This window comes from Epinephelus lanceolatus, chromosome 1 (genome assembly GCF_041903045.1).
Source record: "Epinephelus lanceolatus isolate andai-2023 chromosome 1, ASM4190304v1, whole genome shotgun sequence".
In the NCBI taxonomy this organism is placed as follows: Eukaryota; Metazoa; Chordata; class Actinopteri; order Perciformes; family Serranidae; genus Epinephelus; species Epinephelus lanceolatus.
This window is the reverse complement of record NC_135734.1, coordinates 38,898,117-38,915,688: the sequence shown is the minus strand read 5'-3', so window position 1 is coordinate 38,915,688 and position 17,572 is coordinate 38,898,117. Positions and strand designations below refer to the sequence as shown.

The 17,572-nt window shown below is 42.3% G+C and overlaps 1 protein-coding gene across 1 annotated transcript in view; it reads left to right on the top strand.

Annotated features, from left to right (window-relative positions):
* The window catches only part of LOC117257486 (metabotropic glutamate receptor 4-like), a 284,509-nt gene that overhangs the window by 201,208 nt on the left and 65,729 nt on the right, over window positions 1-17,572 (top strand). Inside the window, exons 4-6 of the mRNA XM_033627717.2 lie at window positions 13,003-13,138; window positions 13,345-13,499; window positions 13,832-13,972. Of these exons, the coding sequence (XP_033483608.2) occupies window positions 13,003-13,138; window positions 13,345-13,499; window positions 13,832-13,972 (432 nt within the window). The remainder of the gene's footprint in view (window positions 1-13,002; window positions 13,139-13,344; window positions 13,500-13,831; window positions 13,973-17,572) is intronic.

Sequence of the window (17,572 nt, the reverse complement as noted above, 5' to 3'; positions counted from 1 at the left end):
TAACTCTCCTGGCTGCAATGATGCTGAGATATGGGAGACCTGGAAACGCTGACCAATCAGAGAAGACTGGGCTTTTTTGGGAGGAGGATTTAAAGAGACAGGTGCTAAAATGGAGCGTTTCAGACAGAGAGTGAACACAGATGAAAGTAAAGGAAAGTAAAGTGTGTTATGACCATTAAAGCAGGTAAATATGTTCAAGTAGAAACCTTAGATAGCAGACTGAACCTGTAAGTCAGCATAATAGGTCCCTTTTAAGGCAGCACTAAGTGACGTTTTCGGCTGTTATCATTTGATCCCCTTTTCACAGCACAAAAAAAACTAATAACACCCTCTAACATCCGTTTAAATTTATTTATTCAATGGCAAAGGTTACTGTTATTCACTCCTGGACAAAATGATTCTGCAGCAGTCATAGGTATTTATTGGCTACAATTACAGTCTTTTTCGATGGGCTTTGATGGAAATATAACACCTGTGTGGACGTGCTAATTTTAGCTCCTTTGCCAGCACAATACAATGACAGACTGCTACAAAATACTGTTTGTCTCTGTCTAAGCAGGGCTCAAACACCATTCACAATTTAGTTGGCACAGAGTTTGAGAGATAGTCAGAATAAGTGAATCATATAAAAAAGAAGTAGGCATGGTAACAATTTTACTGGCCTCCATGCTGCTTTCTACGGTTTACCAACCTTTTTTTGTGGCCCATCCACGACACGAGACACACACACACACGCACACACACACACACACACACACACACACACACACACACACACACACAGAAAGGCAGACCCATGTACACAGCTCTGGTCTACGGCATTACAGCAGACTACCGCCCATTTTAGAAGAAGTTTTCTCTTGTGTAGAAACCTACATACTTTCGCTAATTTGGTGGAAAGGAGGTACTATAAAGGTTATATGGTGAACTTGTTAGCACATCGTTGCCTAATCACACATTCAATAGGCATGGATAAACATAAGCACTTATTTGGAGTCATGTTTATGCCCAATTTTCACTTTTCTCTTAGCTGTGTTTTGGTCTCTACCAACTCCCTAAAGGGAAATATCTGGCTCAGTTAACCACTAAATGCTTCATTATGTTCACCAGTTGTTTGCTAATTTTGTCTGTCTCTTGTTTGGTGCTGAGCAGGTAGTTTACAGTGTCTTTTAGCTGTGATCAGCAGCTCTATAGGTCACTGTGTTGGCCAGTTGTTTGGTCGGTGGGTTAGTTGGTCTGTCCACAAAAATTTCCCCACCTTTGGAGGCCGTTTTTTTGCCTTGGGAGGCTGAATTTGGCATGGAGGTCAAGTGTATGTGTCTGTGTTCATGCCAACTGGCTGGGGGGCTTTTAATATTAACTTCAGAATACAGTTTTGTTGTGATATTAGCATGAAGTGCTGTGTGTTAGATGTGAAAAATGACATCACACACATAAAAACGTTTTCTTATCCGTTTCATTTCCATGTAGTTATTGTATTTTATATCCTGCTGAGGTGCATTTCGAACAAATATGCAGGAAGCATAAAAGGTGCCTTTTAAACATGGGCACCAAATAGGAAGGAGGATATTTTCAGTGTTACGGGAAAACACAGAGAAGATGCTGCACACGTAGTGGCAAAGTTATATCAGTCGAGGCTATGTGGAGAGAGAAACTGGTTGACTGAACCTGAATTTGGCCTCTGATGAACTTGTGTCATTGACAATAAAAATCAATTCACATCTTGGCAGTTTCTCAACTCCTTTTATGTATCAACACGTCGTCTCTGCAGTCTAAATCTAATCATCAGCTTATTTGTTCATGAGGGAAACATGGAAGTGTGCGGCTGTGACTTAATCCAATTTTATGGCTGTGGAATTTGGTGTTCGCATAATTCAAACACAAAGAAAATGCACTGGTTGTTGATGTCTTGACTCGATCTCACGCACGGAATGTCTGTTGTTATCTGGAAGGCATCTAAATATAAATGAAAAGCAGAAGAAGAATGCTGCTCAGCCATTGTGGCAAAGACAGATTATATGACTGTGGCTGTCCTGACACTGCGGCAGCTATTTGTCACTATTAGTTTCCATTCATTTTAGTGAACACATTGTTAAGATAACACCGGAATAGTCCTCCACTGTGGCATGGGAGATACTGCAAAGTGACGGCATGGTTTACATGCCTCTCACTTATCTAAACCCATCAAACACCCAAAATGACCGATAATGGAGCCTGTTTGAGTCAACTGGACAAGTGGGTCATCACACACAAATGGCTGAAGTGATGAAATGCTCTGATGACTGTAGTCATGGCACACACTCCCTGCAGCAGTCTACCATAAACTAAAAGATGATGAGAAGCATCCCGACGGTTAAAGTGTGATTTTAGGGACACCAAACGACACTTCGAGGATCAAACACACACTGCACTTCCCACTCAACTCTGTAATAAATGTCCCAAAGGACATTCAAATGTCAAAGAAACCTTTCAAAGACCTGAAATAACAGTCTCAATCGCTCGTTGATGTCAGCCTTGTCAGAACATGAGACTTGATAGTGCTGCACCAGAAACCATTAATCCATTACCCAGTCATGTTTATTTATAAACAATCTGCAAATCCTGTAACCCGGTTTCACCTCTCAATCACCAACCACATGTTGCTGTTGTTTCATTGACAGCTTTTTCCCTCAGTTAGAGAAGCAGTTGACCAATCAGAACTTTGCAATCAGAACTTTGCACTGTCGCAAGATTGCAACGGAAAAATGGCCACAAGCATGGATGAAATCGATGCAGAAGTACAGGTTGTTGTAAGTTACTTACTCTTAAAGGAGCTGTGTGCGACATTTAAATTATTAATATAGCAGCAAACTGTGATATATAGTTGAGTAATGGCGTCCTGAGCAGAGAATGTAGTCACGTTCCCTCTGTGTGTGTTGTAATGCAAACTTCTCTGTTCTTTGTTGTGGTAGACGAGGGGTCTGCAACCATTATTAAAACAGCCATTTTTGGCCAAAAAGGAGAAACAAATCTGTCTGTAGCCGCAAAACATAATTCAGCCTATTAACATTACTAACAGATTTAAATGAGCATTCATTAATATGTTTTAGCACAAGATAGCTCCTATGCAGTGGGCTATTTATGATTATTTTGTACTTTAACTTTGCGGTGTTGCCGATAAAAGCAAACAAATTTCTCCTTGCACTTTTAATTCTCTATTTTCCCCTGAGACTTTTCCCTTTTTCGATTTGGAATCAACAGCTATCCTGAGGAAGACTCAGGACTACTGTTGCCATCGCGAATGATGTTGTTAGAGGAAAATGTGCCAGACCACAGACATGACGCACATTTTAGTTGACGAAATGTTAAAAAAAAAAATTTAATCGGTATATAGGCTACACATTTTTAAAGTTAAAGAATGTAAGAATCACTTTAGGCCTACAACAATATATGAAAATTCAAATATTAGATAAAATATTGATTATTTATTTCCATTTAATTTTCTGTCAAAGCCACAGGGAGCCACTGGAGAGGGGCTATAGAGCTGCATGTGCCTCTAGACCTGCAGGTTGCCCCACCCCTGTGGTAGACGGTCCGATAGTATGTGCATGTTAGTGCATGTGAGTCCCTATATATATATATATATATATATATATATATATATATATATATAGTGCCCTCCAAAAGTATTGGAACAGTGAGTCCAATTCGTTTACTTTTGTTGTAGACTGAAAACATTTGGGTTTGACGTCAAAAGATGAATATGAGACAAGAGATCAACATTTCAGCTTTTATTTCCAGGTATTTACATCTGGATCTGATACACAACTTAGAAGATAGCATTATTTGTAATGGAACACAAAATTTTTAGGTGAGCAAAAGTATTGGAACATATAAACTTAAAATAAATTAAAGTGAATGAGACTTAATATTTAGTTGCAAATCCTTTGCTTTCAATAACTGCATCAAGCCTGTGACCCATTGACATCACCAAACTTTTGCATTCTTCTTTTGTGATGCTTTTCCAGGCTTTCACTGCAGCCTCTTTCAGTTGTTGTTTGTTTTGGGGGGTTACTCCCTTCAGTCTCCTCTTCAGCAGGTAAAATGCATGCTCTATTGGGTTTAAGTCTGGAGACTGACTTGGCCAGTCTAAAACCTTCCACTTCTTGCCCCTGATGAACTCCTTGTTGTTTTGGCAGTGTGTTTTGGGTCGTTATCTTGCTGCATGATGAAGGATCTCCCAATCAGTTTGGTTGCATCTTTCTTTAAATTAGCAGACAAAATGTTTCTGTAGACTTCTGAGTTGATTTTGCTGCTGCCATCATGTGTTACATCATCAATGAAGATGAAAGAGCCCGTCCCAGAAGAAGCAATGCAAGCCCAAGCCATGACATTCCCTCCACCGTGTTTCACAGATGAGCTTGTATGTTTGGGATCATGAGCAGATCCTTTCTTTCTCCAAACTTTCGTCTTTCCATCACTTTGGAAAAAGTTAATCTTTGTCTCATCAGTCCATAAAACTTTTTCCCAGAATTTTTGAGGCTCATCTCTGTACCTTTTGGCAAATTCCAGCCTGGCCTTCCTATTCTTCTTGCTAATGAGTGGTTTGCATCTTCTGGTGTAGCCTCTGTACTTTTGTCCGTGAAGTCTTCTGCGAACAGTAGATTGTGATACCTTCACTCCTGCCCTCTGGAGGTTGTTGCTGATGTCACTAACAGTTGTTTTAGGGTCTTTCTTTACAGCTCTCACAATGTTTCTGTCATCAACTGCTGATGTTTTCCTTGGTCTACCTGTTCGACGTCTGTTGCTTGGTACACCAGTGGTTTCTTTCTTCTTCAGGACATTCCAAATGGTTGTACTGGCTATGGCCAATGTTTGTGCAATGGCTCTGATTGATTGTCCATCTTCTCTCAAATTCACAATTGCTTCTTTTTCACCCATAGACAGCTCTCTGGTTTTCATGTTGGTTCCACCTCTAAATGCAGTCTGCACAGGCAAAAACTATCGTACCCAATCTGAAACTGAGCTCAGACATCCAGTGCTATTTATTGTTTGAATAATCAGTGTAATTGGGAGACACCTGGGCAACAAAACACACCTGTCAGTCACATGTTCCAATACTTTTGCTCTCATGAAAAATGGGTGGGTTCAAACAAAATGTGCTATCTTCTAAGTTGTGTATCAGATCCAGATGTAAATACCTGGAAATAAAAGCTGAAATGTTGATCTCTTGTCCCATATTCATCTTTTGATGTCAAACCCAAATATTTTCAGTCTACAACAAAAATAAAGGAATTGGCCTCACTGTTCCAATACTTTTGGAGGGCACTGTATATATATATATATCCCAATGACTAGCTATTCGCCCCCGCTCTGCACTGCACTCCTATGGCAGTTACCACTGATAACGTCGTCCCGACCTAGAGTGGCAGAATGGCATTGTCAGGAAACTGTAACTGCCACCCTCCAATTCCCCCCATGTTAACACTGTTAGCTCCGTCTAAACCACAGCAGCTGTCATCAGTGTTCGCACTGTTAGCATTGTTAGCTGCTAGTCGCTGGCTCAGCCACCTCCATGTTGAGAGCTGTGTGCAGACGATCTGGCTCAGAATCACAGATGTGCTCTGAATGTCCCTCTGGATGTCCAAGCTCCTCTCCCTGTCTCTAAGACTGAACCCAGCCGGGTTCATGTCATTGGTTCGACAGCCCATTGGTTCGACATCCCATTAGTCCGACTGTCCGTGGTGCTGAACGGCTCGCGGCGGGCGTATGGTGCGCCGCGACCGGCTTGAGGCGGAGCAGGCTCACGGCTTATGTGTTTGTCACTTTCTTTTTCATTTTAACCCACACCATGATCTTTTCCTGACCCTAACCAAGTGGTTTTTGTGCCTAAACCTAACCAGACCTTAACCACAGGGCATCATGATGATTTCGGAACGGACTTCGGAACAATGAGTTTAATATGGTCGGAACAATGGGATGTCGAACCAATGGGTTGTCGAACCAATGGGCTGTTCCCACCCAGCCACCCCACAGAGGAAAGTCATTTTGGCTGCTTGTATCCGCGATCTCATTCTTTCGGTTACAGCTAGAGACTGAAATTATGTGCCATACATAATAATTATATCAAAGTATAATAATTTTTTTTTTTGTTGTTGGTGTTGTTATTAGAAACAACCTTTAATAAACAAAGTAGACTGAATGAATAAAGTCAAATAAAATGACCCTCCTGGCTAAAAAACAGTTTGTTATTCTAATATATTTTGTTGGTATTTTATTCAGTACACTGGTCACCCAAGCTAGAAATGTATCTTGCATGCAAGCAAAGTGCTTTGTTTCCATTGTTACAATAAATAAATATTTAAGTATTAAACTCTGAGACTCGAAGAGCAGTGATGCAGTGTGTCCCTCTAACGGCCGGGCTCCACCAGGCACGTCAGCAGCGCGACACGTCTGCAGCGCGAGTCCCGTAGCAGCTTGCCCCCCTGTTAATCAATTACAGTGGCTCCACCGGCAACGGGAGCGGCGCAACAACCCTCGTCTGTCACGCTACAACTCTCTATTTTACGCGGCTCTTCTATTTTTGTCACGCTACGCTCCCCTACGCGACCCTCCAGCAGATACAAACTACATGAAATAGTGTGCTAAACGAGCACAATGTGTTTTTAAATGAATAAACCATTATCAGAGGTGATATGTGATGATTTTTTTTCATGCATTTACCCATGTTTATCCGTGACATTGTGTAAATGTCCGTGGCGGACATTTAAAAGCGAGTAGATGACAAACAGTACAGTAAACTTGTAGGTAACTCAAATATATGTAATAACTTCGGTGGAAAATGCTATAACATTTCATGCAGCCTACATGCAGCCTCTCGGCTCGGCAAACGGTAAACAACCCCGCTGGCTTCTCTACGTGTCGCTTCCGTACGCAGTCAGTGGAGCCCAAATGAATACGCCGCAACGCTACGCTGACGTGACGCTTACTGTGCGTTCCCACCAAAGATTCAGAATCGCCAGCGGTCGCTCAGGTCGCTGGCATTGCGCTGCCTGGCAGCTCTGGCAGCTCTGGCAGGCCTTGCAGAAGGTTGCCAAGGGTCGGGACTTTCAGGCTGCGATGCAGAAGATCTCTTTCTTTCTTTCTTTCACTGTACCGCCTTGAGAATATTCATAGTCTGCAACTGGCTGCTGCTCGCTGCTGCTTTGGCGGCAGCGCTGCTCATTTGCATAAAGTTGAGCTTCTCTCAACTTCAGCTTGACGCTCAGGTCGCTGGCATCGCGCTGCTCGTGGTCGCTCGCTGCAGCCGACGCAAGTGACGCTCTTCGTCGCGAGTGTTCATTGAAAATGAATGGCTGCTGGCTGCTTATGACGCTCATGAATCTTTTGGTGGGAACGCACAGTTACGTTTGCAGCTGGTGGAGGCCGGCCGTTAGTGTGAGACTGAAGCTGATTCAACAGGTCTGCAAATTTATCGTTTAATTTTCAGGCTTTCAGATAGTGAAAGTGTCTTTATTGGAAACGTGGAGCTCCTCAAACGGCCGAAGCAGAGAACAAAACTACAGAAAGATAACGTGCCTGCACAGCTGAAATTGAGGGCTTTTTAATTTAGTTTATTCTCTTAGTGATGCAGTGATCCACAGAGTAAAAAGATGTGGCCAAGGCGGGGTCATGCATTAAAAGATTTTGAATTTGGATTTGGTGGTGAGGGGTCTTGATATCCTGCTATCCTGCCTTTATCCTGTTTTTCTTTTAGTAACAGATTTAATCAAAACTTCCTTGAGAGGAAAGAGAACTTTACAAAATCTGTTGCATGTGCAATAATTTATGCTGATGAAAGAGAAACCATCTTTACAAGGCCACATGACAAATTTGGAGGAAATTAGTTGGGCACAGGCAGCGCGATTTCTTTTGTCATAAACTCTCATTAGCCATTGCAGCCCAAACTTGTCTTTACAGAGCTTTCATTGCAGGATTGTTACAGATTTTTTTTTTGTGTGTCGCTGACAAAATTTTAAAATCTTTGCATGTGTGAGGATTGGGTCAGAAATTCTGTCTGACCTTCTCAAACTTAACGAGGTTCAGTGACAGCTGTGCAAGAAGGAGACAGTTTCATCCAACACAGGGAGTCTGTCTCAGACCTCAAAACCTTTTTTTTTAGACAGCTAAATCGGGATTTAACTGCCCCCTCAATGAGCTGGGCACCAGGCTGGAAGACCACAGAATGACAGGAGTCCAGACCGCCACAGTTTTGGCCGTCACACACGCGCACACACACACACACACACAGGAAGATAATTTACTTTACAGAAACTGAAATAAAGACGAAGCCTTCTTGCTGTTGCATTTGTTATCTGTGTTAGCTTAGCTTCATGCGTCACAGTTGTTGACATGACTCAGCTGATGGAGAGGGATGGATGTGCAACTTTAATTTGCAGTTAATTATTTAATCATTTCATTGGTTGTTTGCTCTGATTGCTTTTTGTAGAACAGCTTGTCAGGCTGTAGAGTTAATCTTTAATGTGACACTAAATAAACACAGACTTGCTTTGGCACAGAGTTATTTACAAAGTTTAGCTTCTCTGACTCTGCACCAGTCTCCAGCCACAATAGTGATAAGTACAGTATGTATCTATAGGGTCTACGGTGCACAGTATGTACAAAGACATGTCTCGGCTTGTCCCCACTGTCCTGAGAGCTGCAGGAGGCTAAGAAACAATCCTTCACACAAACATGCCACACTGAGACACTCTAAATCTCCTCCACAAAATCCTGTTGGAGAAGCAGTGGAAACATTGCATTGAGTGCACAAAACACATCACAACATCCTCCTGTTTCTTTTTGTTTTTTATACTCAGTCGGCTTTTGCAAGGACTCAAAGTGTTGATATAGTCATATTGTGAGTTTAAAGTGGGTCTAAGCAGGGACTCAGACCAAAAGCATTTACAAGGTGCTCATGCATGAATATTTTCTGTGCCTGTGTAACACCGTGAACAGAGTCATTAAATGATCCATGTTGCCAATGTAACAGTGTGCTCTGGCATTGCAAGCTGCAGCACACAGCAGCCCTGCAACACAAACTTCTCCTCTCACTGTCAGGTTCATGCATGAAAATAGATAAGCTCCAAAAAATATCAATGTATTTTATTTATCTTATGCTGCACCGCCCATTATTTGTCATGTGGTTCTAACACTGTTGTTTTCATTTTCCCAGTTCAGCACTAACTGTGCCAGTTTGTGTTTTAAACAGTGAATGACATTCAGCAGCTACACCACAGCGATCAGATGTTTGTAGGCCTCGATCACACAGAGCACATTTTAGCAGCTTGTGGCGGTTTTCAAAAATCGTTTTCAATGAGAGTGAAGCCTTTTGCTCGCTGCTTTTCCTCCTGCTGAGCACCCCACCTTTGTACTGTGTGAGGCTCACATTTTTCCAGGAGCGCACTGAACACCTCGAGTTGACACCCTCCAATTTAAAGCAGAGAAGGGGGGGGGGGGGTCGTCATGTGCATTTTTCTCAACGTCCAATCAGATGAATGACAGGCGGGTCTCTGTAGTAGCGATAAGTTGAAGTTAGCAGAGCTCCGTACATGGTTTATGTTAAGCTAACTTTTGCTCACCGTTAACCCCCCCCAGACAGAAAGCAGGTAGTTGAGGCGACAGAAGAAACTGTCGCCTTAACTACTTTCCAACATTTTCCCAAACATAAGTAGGCCAGACGGTTGACAGCAGGTTGTCAAACTGTCCCCAACTCATCCTAAATAAGCCTTGAACCAATCATCATCCAGGCAAAGCTCCTGGACCAGCTGGTGGTACTTCGTGTGATTTTTCCTCTGTCTGATGAGTGTCTCAGTCAGAGCCTTTTTATATAGGGTATCTGTGAGTTTGCTTCAAAGCCAAATTGTTGAGTTTAGTCAAGGACGTGTGATTAGGTGATTGCCCGGCAACTTTTTTTTTTTTTTTTTTTGAAGATGCCGCAAATTGCAAAAAATGCTCTCTCTGATCCAGGCAGACTTCAATGAAAAAGGCAGTGCGGTGCACCTCACATTTTGCAGTTTGCAATCTTTCTCTGTCTGATCAGGGCCTTACGGTACCACATCCATCAGCCTTCAGTGATTCTGAGGACGACATAACGAAATGAGGACATTTTTAATTACTTTGTAGTGTCTTTTCGTGGAGATGGCTCTGCTGTAGGGAACCTAAAGCAAAATTTTTCAACATGACTACTAGAAGGACTTCAAGGCCATAAAGGGATAGTGCACCCAAAAATGAAAATTCAGCCATTATCTACTCACCCAATTGCCGAGGGAGGCTCTGGTGAAGTTTTGGAGTCCTCACATCCCTTGCGCAGATCCCAGGAGAGAGTGGCTAGCAGCACAACTGCACACATAATGGCTGACGGGGAACCAGATTAAAACGTCCAAAAAAACACATAATTGAAACCACAGAATATCTCCACACTGCTCGTCCGTAGTGATCCAAGTGTCCTGAAGCCCCGACATAAAAAGTTGTTTGGTCATTTAAACTCTGTTTTTAGCCTCATTGTAGCCTGTAGCTCTAACTGCCTATCTTTGGACCAAACTCACGTGTGTGCACTTGCGCGAGACCGTGAGACATGGGCACCACCTTCATGTGTGTTCACGTGCTTTCGCTGGTCTCGCACGCATGAGCTAGGTGTAAACAGAGGCAGTCAGAGCTACAGGCTCCAATGAGGCTAAAAACAGAGTTTAAATGACGTTTTTCTAAACAACTTTTTATGTCATGGCTTCAGGACACCTGTAATTGCTCTCACCATTGGTGAAAAAATGTCAACACTGAATGTTAATACAGATGATGAAGATGATGATGCCCTATGGCTGGTCGCTACAACTAATGTATAAAGGCTTGGCTAATGCTAGTGAGGTGCATCTAGCTGGGAAAAGGTGCTTACTCTAACTTTCTGGTACCGAGCTAACAGGTGAGCTACAGTTAGCAGTATGGGGGTAGTAAAAGTAGCGTATCACACTTCTTCTTGAAACATGGAAAAAATAGCATCTGGCGATCTGCTGGTTAGCTCAATCTGTGGAGAGTTAAAAGGATAGTGCACCCTAAAATGAAAATTCAGCCATTATCTACTCACCATATGCCAGGGGAGGGTCAGGTGAAGTTTTAGAGTCCTCACATCCCTTGCGGAGATCCCAGGAGAGAGGGGCTAGCAACAAAACTCCACCTAATGCAGGCTGGGCGCCCCCCGATTAAAACATCCAAAAACACATAATTGAAACCACAAAATATCTCCACACTGCTCGTCTGTAGTGATCCAAGTGTCCTGAAGCCATGACATAAAAAGTTGTTTGGAAAAACGTCATTTAAACTCTGTTTTTAGCCTCATTGTAGCCTGTAGCTCTGACTGCCTCTGTTTACACCTAGCTCATGCGTGCGAGACCAGCGAAAGCACATGAACACACATGAAGGCGGTCTTGCGCAAGCGCACACACGTGAGTGCGGTCCAAAGATAGGCAGTTAGAGCTACAGGCTACAATGAGGCTAAAACACAGAGTTTAAATGACCAAACAACTTTTTATGTCGGGCCTTCAGGACACTTGGATCACTACGGACGAGCAGTGTGGAGATATTTTGTGGTTTCAATTATGTGTTTTTGGATGTTTTAATCGGGGGTGCCCAGCCTGCATTAGGTGGAGTTTTGTTGCTAGCCCCTCTCTCCTGGGATCTCCGCAAGGGATGTGAGGACTCTAAAACTTCACCTGACCCTCCCCTGGCATATGGTGAGTAGATAATGGCTGAATTTTCATTTTAGGGTGCACTATCCTTTTAATTCTCCACAGATTGAGCTAACCAGCAGATCGCCAGATGCTATTTTCTCCATGTTTCAAGAAGAAGTGTGATACGCTACTTTTACTACCCCCATACTGCTAACTGTAGCTCACCTGTTAGCTCGGTACCAGAAAGTTAGAGTAAGCACCTTTTCCCAGCTAGATGCACCTCACTAGCATTAGCCAAGCCTTTATACATTAGTTGTAGCGACCAGCCATAGGGCATCATCATCATCATCATCATCATCTGTATTAACATTCAGTGTTGACATTTTTTCACCAGTGGTGAGAGCAATGACAAAACCATTGTTTAAATGTACTTTTGTAACATCATGAGGATCAGCTCTCACACAGCCAGGAGCTTTGAAAAAGCATTTGCAATTTTCCAAACAGGTGTTATTTGAATAACCTGATCACATATTGGGAATCTAAATGGCTTCTTTCTCGCCTGGAAAAACTTAATAGCAGCTTCTTTAGCCTAAAAACAGCTTTTTGGCAAGTGAAGGATGATAAAGCTGGCAGGAACTAAGCAAAGCAATTACACTGACCTAAAATGGAAGAGCACAAAACTACGCCATGTGGAAGCCCCGTAGTTTAGGCAACGAAAAAGGTGAATAGGAAAGTGCACAAAAACAGAAATGAAAACATATTTAACCCAATGACAATATCTCAACATCACTTTAGGAACCAGTTAAAAAGTCGGAAATGTAACACTATATATGATAATGAGTATCTTTCAAAATAAAAGCATCAGCTAAATCCACATGTGAATGTACAGGAAATGCATAATGCCTTGGTCATAATAATAAAGCAACTCACACACACACTACTTCACATTGTCACATTCCTCTTCCACAAAACTGCTAAAGAAAAGATCGTACATTAAGAAGCTCTCAAAGACAGTCGATCTGTTTCTTTCTTTTAGAGCAAACTATCCATCAGTGCAGCATTTTATCATCTCAGTTGTCTGAGCCTTCCCTTGTAAACTCACGACACACAGCTCTCAATTTCACTACCTCACCCATGACTGTTTTTTTTTGCACCTAATTACATTTAAATTCAGTTCACACAACAAATGTGTAAAGTGCTTTTTTGATGTTTATCCATTGTATGTTTCTTTTCTTTGATTTTATCTGATACTGTGAAGGTATTGTTCCACAGTTTCGCTTCATCATCATGTTAACATCTTTAAACTTCTGTGTGTTTTTAGGAGGTGTGTGCATCTCCCAGTCCGTCAAGATTCCCCGGGAGCCCAAACAGGGAGAATTTGACAAGGTCATCCGGCGTCTCAGAGAAAACCCAAATGCGAGAGTTGTCATACTTTTTGCCAACGAAGATGATATCAGGTAAGGCCCGGTAATAGGTACATAACACTCCTTTGAAGATTAGAGAAACACAACCGCAGCAGACGGCACAGAAACATGTGGGAACACAGCCGTTTCAGTCCAGCTCTGCCAGACCACTGTGTAATGAATTGCAGAACCAAATCAAAGTGGAGCCGGTCAGGATGCTGACCTTATCCATGGCAACATCTGTTTTCTCACCTTTGCAGGCGGCTACTTCATGCGGCTAAAAAGGCCAACCAGACGGGTCATTTCATCTGGGTGGGTTCGGACAGCTGGGGCTCAAAGATCTCTCCGGTGGTGCACCAGGAGGAGATGGCAGAGGGAGCAGTCACCATCCTGCCCAAGCGGCAGTCCATCAAAGGTACAGAGAAGGGCATTGTGCATATATCAAATCTGCCTGTATAATAAAACCATATGCATAAAAACAGTAAAATATTCCTTTCATGTGATGCAGGACTCTGCCTGTTTGGAATAAAAGTTGCTTTGTAATGTTTAACTATAAATCATTTGATCATCAAAGGTCTAAAAAGTAAAAATCAGTCAAACAAAGCAACAGAGTAATTTGAACATATGCAATATTCAATCAGTTATGCTGTAGAGCACATCAGAGCTGCGGCTCACAGACTGTACCAACACTGTTGTTTACACTGACACTCCCTGTGTCAATGACAATGAACTCATTGATCTGTCTAGGGTTTGATCGTTACTTCATCAGCCGAACGCTGGAAAACAACAGAAGGAATATCTGGTTTGCTGAGTTCTGGGAGAACAACTTCAACTGCAAGCTCAGCCGTCACGCCGTGAAGAAAGGGTCCGGGCTGAAAAAGTGCACAAGTAAGATACTCTTCCTGTTGTGAGCAAAAGCCAATTAACGTTCGCTTTGTTCCAATTTTTAACCAACGCGAAAAGATCCCTCTGATGTCTTGAGGGAGGTGACACATCTGGCTCACAGTGTGTTGGGACAGCGTCACCCACCTATAAAAATTGGAGCGGCTATACATTCGATATTCAGACTCACAGTTAATCTCACAGCTGATTTCAGTGCCGCACTATATTTCTGCTGACTCTAGTGTGTTTACCCACATGGCTATAACAAGTGAATGGCTTAGCCTGGCTGCACAGTTAAAGCTCCAGGCTCAGTGCCATACATTATAAAGCTGCGGAGGGCACAATCTGTCTTGAGGTTGAAAAACCCAGCACATTTTATTAACATTAAAACACCAATTACGTAGTACAAAAGATGAGGGATAAAAGAATGTTGTGGGAGTTTTCTCACAGAATCCTCTCTTATTTTAATAGTTAACCCCGGAGTAGGTGAGCCCTTCCGTGTGGAGTTTGCATGTTCTCCATGTCTCAGCGTGGGTTTTCTCCAGGTACTCCAGCTTCCTCCCGCAGTCCAAAGACATGCAGGTTAATTGGTGACTCTAAATTGTCTGTAGGAGTGAATGTGAGTGTGAATGGTTGTCTGTCTCTATGTGTCAGCCCTGTGATAGTCTGGTGACCTGTCCAGGGTGTACCTCGCCTCTCACCCAATGTCAGCTGGGATAGGCTCCAGCCCTAGAGTTGCCACCTGTCCCGTTTTTCCCAGAATTGTTCTCTTTTTTCATCAGCTGTCCCGGGAAAAAAAAATAAAAAAACTCTCCCGGGACACAATTTGTCCCGTTTTTTGGGGAAAATGCAGCAGCAGCAGGCCAAGGAGTCCATCCAGAACGACGCATAGTGCGTCCAAATTCACACCTGTTCTTCTCTATGGTTTTTCTCCGCGACCATGCGTCATAGCGAGAAACCACGCATATCACGTGAAACAGCGGAATCGTAGCTTTCCGAATGTTTTCACAGCGAAAAAAAAAAGATAAAGTTACACTAAAATGATGTATAACAGAGCTTTCATACAGCTTTGCACACACATTACTCTTGGATGGATTACTCGCGAATGCAGCATCGCACAGAAATGCCACGCATATCACATGAAAGTGCAGGACCACACAAATCATTGTGCTGTCATCCCATCACGCTATAAATCCAGATTAATTCTCTACCAAATAAAATCCTGACGAATTTCTTTACAACCCATTATACAGATCTTGTTATCAGTCACTTCATATAGTGAGGAATATCATATCTTACCACGTCTTAGGCTTGTGTGTGTTTCTCCCTGTCTATCCACATTTGTAGTCCGGCTTTCAAGATGCAAATATCTCCATATTGTCCAGTTGACACTCCATCAAACTTTGTATGACAAGACCAGCCACTTCACCTTTGCACACCCAGACAACTGTAGCCTAATTATGCATGCATGACAGGGCAAAGTGGCAAATATTATCTTGGAGGACATCATTGCACTTGGGTGACTATTTTTCTATGATCTTAGATGTAAATATTGTTTCTTTCAGATAAAACACATTTTTGACTTGTGAATGAGTCAATGGAATTTCTTGCAATAATGAAAAAATACTGTCAATCATGTCCGCCTGGCACAAACCACATGTTTTGGACAGCTGTGAAGTGACAGAATGTCCCAGCATCATGGTTCTTATATTACCAGATTCCAGAGAGTCTCCCCTCTTCAGATATGGCAGAATATGTCAACTTCCAACTTGCTATGGTGAGATACATGTAAAAATGTAAGAATTTAGTCACACAGATTTGTTTTTTTCATTGATATAAAAATTAATATAAAATACAGGCACATAGAAGGACATGGAATGATGGCAAATCTGGTCTCCTATGTCCGAATTTCATGTTCATTGGTCAGTCTGAACTGGTAATAATGGCCGAGCCCTCCGCCTCAAACATTTGGTCGAGTGTCCCTTTTTTTCACAAATCCAAGGTGGGAACCCTATCCAGCCCCCCGGTGACCTCTAACAGGATAAGTGGTTACAGAAAATGATTGAGTGAATGAATTAACTGTGCAGTTCAACTTGAAGCTATCAAGGGAGTTAATGTTAACAGCTCATCCTGTGATGAGTTTTGGAAGCATTCACTGTCATGTTAGCACATCATCTTCAAAGACTACAGGTACATTTGGTACTTTGTACTGTTTATACTTTTTACATATTAAAAACAAGCCTCTGGTGCTTGCTGAAAGAAACTTTTTATTAGATATCACTCACAAATTGGCAAGCGTGCTAACCTAATGTTATTTGCCCATAAAACGAAGCTAATATTAACATACATGGCATGCACTAGTATTATTTATTCTGCTGTGAGGGAGCTGTACTGTTTCTGTTGCAAGATATTTCTGTGACACCATACATCTTAAAACATTTAAGAGGAAATGTTGTTTGAGTGGAACAGATATACAGGAGTTACAAGGCTGCTTATGTGGTCTAATGATGAGATCAGCTATGTTTTTCCAAACAGTATTAAGGTTTACAGTGTGTGTAGCCTAGTTAGCACGAATGCTGCAGAAAAGTACCCTACCAAAACCTTCAGTCTTCTCTGTAGATGCCCCCAAAAAGATTGAATAAAAGGACAGTTCACCCCCAAGTCAAAATACATATTTTTCCTCTTACCTTTAGTTCTGTGTATCAGTCTAGATTGTTTTGGTGTGAGTTGTTGAGTATTGGAGATATCAGCTGTAGAGTGTGTCTGCCTTCTCTTCAGTTTAATGGAACTACTCGGCTTGTGGTGCTCAAAGTGCCAAAAAATACATTTTAAAAACTCAGCAGTGATGTCTCTTTCCAGAAATGATGGTTATTCAAGATAACCCACAGACCTTGTTGTGAGCAGTTTCATGTTGGAACTGTTTCCTTTCTACCGAGCTACACCCGCTAACTGAATCACCTTGCAGAAGGAAGCGCACGTCTACTCAAGAATGAGGGGCTCGCGCTCATGACATTAAGAGAAGTAAACAGCTGAGCTAGCAGATGCACACTTCCTTCTGCACGGTGATACGGTTGGCAGGTGTTTGGTGGAAAGAAAATAGTTCCTACATGAAGCTGTTCACAACAAGGTCTGGGAATTATGTTGAGTAAGCAGGTCATGATTTCTGGAAAGAGACATTGCTGTTGAATATTTTAGATATATTTTTTAGCGCTTTGAGCACTACAAGCCACATTCCATCTAGTTACATTATATTAGAGGGAAGGCAGACATCACTACAGCTGATATCTCCAACACTCTGCAACTCACACCAAAACAATCTGGATTAATAAATACAGGTAAGAGGAAAATTAGTCTCGCCACCAGACAATCAGAGATCTCCGCCTTCTGATAGTCTGGGGACACTCCTTTCTAAAGTGTGTTTAATACACTGGCGAAAACGGCCGGCAACAAAGCAACGCCTCTTGCATTTTTGAAAAGGACACGCCTTCTCGGAAATGTGCGCTCCCCTTTTCTCGTCCGCAAGGAAACAAACACACAGAGAGCTTGAAAATGGATGCCGAGAGATTAAACTCCGTTTTATCAAATGTGTGCTCATCCGTGAAGAAA